Source organism: Cyprinodon variegatus, unplaced genomic scaffold, assembly GCF_000732505.1.
Source record: "Cyprinodon variegatus isolate N-32 unplaced genomic scaffold, C_variegatus-1.0 Scaffold203, whole genome shotgun sequence".
Lineage (NCBI taxonomy): Eukaryota > Metazoa > Chordata > Actinopteri > Cyprinodontiformes > Cyprinodontidae > Cyprinodon > Cyprinodon variegatus.
The window spans coordinates 16,648-19,518 of record NW_015150656.1 but is presented as its reverse complement, the minus strand read 5'-3'; the positions used below and the strand labels follow the sequence as shown (position 1 = coordinate 19,518).

The 2,871-nt window shown below is 40.0% G+C and overlaps 1 protein-coding gene across 1 annotated transcript in view; it reads left to right on the top strand.

Annotated features, from left to right (window-relative positions):
* LOC107088025 (endoplasmic reticulum mannosyl-oligosaccharide 1,2-alpha-mannosidase-like) overlaps positions 1 to 2,871 on the top strand; it is an 18,569-nt gene that overhangs the window by 12,875 nt on the left and 2,823 nt on the right. The window contains exons 12-13 of the mRNA XM_015379928.1: positions 256 to 450; positions 1,086 to 1,217. Coding sequence (XP_015235414.1) covers positions 256 to 450; positions 1,086 to 1,217 — 327 coding nt within the window. The remainder of the gene's footprint in view (positions 1 to 255; positions 451 to 1,085; positions 1,218 to 2,871) is intronic.

Sequence of the window (2,871 nt, the reverse complement as noted above, 5' to 3'; positions counted from 1 at the left end):
AAAGATCTGCCTCCTATTTATATTGCCAGTCTCCATTAATACAGAGAAAAAAGGAGCTAGATTTGGCGCTAGGTGCTTTTTTGAAATAAAGGGGGATCTGAAAAGGCGCTAGATTTGGTGAGAAAAGCGCTCAGTTGGCAACACTGGGAAGATGATTGATTTCCTCTCCAGATTGAGGTTGTGTTGAGCATTCTTGGTGCTTTTCTTTGCTCGGTGCTCGCTAACTGGAACCGTCTGTGACCTCTTCCTGTTTAGGATCATCTCGTGTGTTTCCTGCCCGGCACTTTGGCGCTCGGTGCTCATAACGGTCTGCCTGCCGATCACATGGATCTGGCCAAGGAGCTGATGCAGACCTGCTACCAGATGTACGTCCAAATGGAGACTGGCCTGAGTCCTGAGATCGTTCACTTCAATATGCACCAGGGCAGCACCAGAGACATTGAAGTGAAGGTAATTTGGCGCATTATGTCCCAACGCTGCTTGTAGAAAAATGATAGAAAAAGTCCTGAGAGAAGTGGATCAGTGGTGGTTTCTGAAGCTCTGATTTCACCAGCAGTCTATTCTTTCTGTACCTCTGCATAGTAAAGTCACATTATCTGCTGCTGGGGAATTTTTCCTTCCACTCAACTTTCCACTGTGAATTTCCAGCTTCATTAACGATGTCCTAATGTGGAGGCCGTGTTCAGTGACCGTCTGTGTCAGCCAGCAATCTCCCCTCTGGTTGTTTAAGGTCCTAAAAATCTGAAGTAATATTCTGATAAACTGGATCCTTGGATTTTGTTTCCTGTAAACTGTTACATTTTCCAGTTTCACTTAATGAACTCTTGGGTGGTTCTTCATCCAAGATGAAAACACTTTATTCACTCTGTAGATCAACATTTCTAGCTCAGCTTCTTGATACCTTCTTCTCTTAAATTGGTATTTACCTCTTTATGCTCTTTAGTGATAAATCATGGATGCTGGGAGCCAACATTACTTAGTTATGTTGTAAAGTAAACCTCATATGGACCATGAGGAAATGTTGAGAGATGAGAAAATCCAGGTTTCTTTTTTCTGACTTCCATGTTTGTGTTTCTTTATTAAAGCCTGCAGATAGACACAACCTCCTTCGACCCGAGACTGTGGAGAGTCTCTTCTATCTGTACAGATTCACAAAAGATCACAAATACCAGGACTGGGGCTGGGAGATTCTGCAAAGTTTTAACAAGTACACCAAGGTTAGTATGATGGAGGATTATCTGACCGGACATGCTGACAAGAAGGAGGCGTCATAGATTACAGAAATAATCCTGTTCTTTCTCTTTTTATACACAGACGTTATATTTTGGATTTAGATTTTTTTTTACTTAATTTTCTAATTGTCGCTTCTGTTGCTTCAGTCCAATCATATTATTATGTAACAGGAGAAAGGGACACTTTCCTCTTGAAAAGCATCAGAACCCACCATCCATTAGCTGAAACCTGTTACGTTATCTAATGTTGTCAGTTCATTATTAAAAGGAACGAGCTCAAAGTTTAGTTCACACAGATGAAAATGAACCAGCTCACCTTTATAGTTCACTTTTTCAAAAAATGAATTAATTTCCCAAACCTATAAATGAACTACCGTAAATTCCGAATCTGGACTATAGAGCGCACCTGATTCCAAGCCGCACGCTCTTAATTTTAGAAAGAAAATCAATTTTGTACTTTTATAAGCTGCACCGGATTTTAAGTCGTAGGTTTCCCACGTTGTATGAGATATTTACAAATAAAGATATTACACCTGAGCATTTTTTTAACGTTTGATTTAAACCGTATGATAAAAAAAACAAATACGGTACATATTATGAATACTTTTTTTTTTTTCAAACTACCTGTAACACATTTAAATATACGTATGTGTCAGTAACACGCAAATAACGCTGCATATACCCGTACTTTTAATTGAACAACGCACAGAACATTGCAGCCGACCAGGAAAAGTCAGTAATCACTTTCTTCTTCCTCCTGCGCACTAAAACCCTGAAAGTCCTCTTCCTCGGTGTCTGAATGGAACAGCTTCAGGATGCTGTCACTGACTTCAGTCTCATCCTTTTCGCTCTCACTTGAGCACTCGCGGTCCTCCTCATCCCGCAGCAGCCGAGCCTTCCGAAGCCCGCCGTCGATGCTGGATGTTTTCATTGAGAACCCACTGGCAGACATCAGTGAAAGATGCCCCTGCATGCGGCCGATTTCCGTTTTCAATCGCTAGATGGATTGCCTTTAACTTAAAAGCGGCATCGTATGCTTTTCTTCGAGTATCCGTGTTGAGGGTGAGTATAAATGACTGATTTACAAGATTGTAAATAACTTTGAAAGTGAGAATTATGTATCGCACAATTTCATTGGTCCTCTGTGAATCAGGGTTCCCGCGGCTCCTTAAAAAGTCTTAAAAGGCATTAAATTCTTCAAAATAAAACTAAGGCCTTAATTGGTATTAAAATGTCTTAAATCAGTCTTTTTTGGTTTTAATTTTTAAAACATCATAAATAGGATTATTTTTATTACGATTTATTTTTGTAATCTTTTTTTTTTTTTTGGAAAAAAATAAAAGCTCGCCATTATTGGTTCCGTCCCGATAGCGGAACCAATAAAACGTTGTTGCGGCCGGGACATTTGGGAGATGCGCTATTTGCTTTTTATCTGGAAAATATGAGCAAGTGTAAATATAATGAAAAATGGCTATCCAGCCAAGAGTTTTCTCCATGGCTAAAACCAGGAAACATATATGAGGCACAGAGTATTTTGTGCAAGAAGCGATTCAAGCTCGGAACGATGGGAATTAAGGCAGTGGAAGCACAAAACACAAAGCGTCAAAATGGAGTTACCGAGAAACAGCCGGTATTTCTC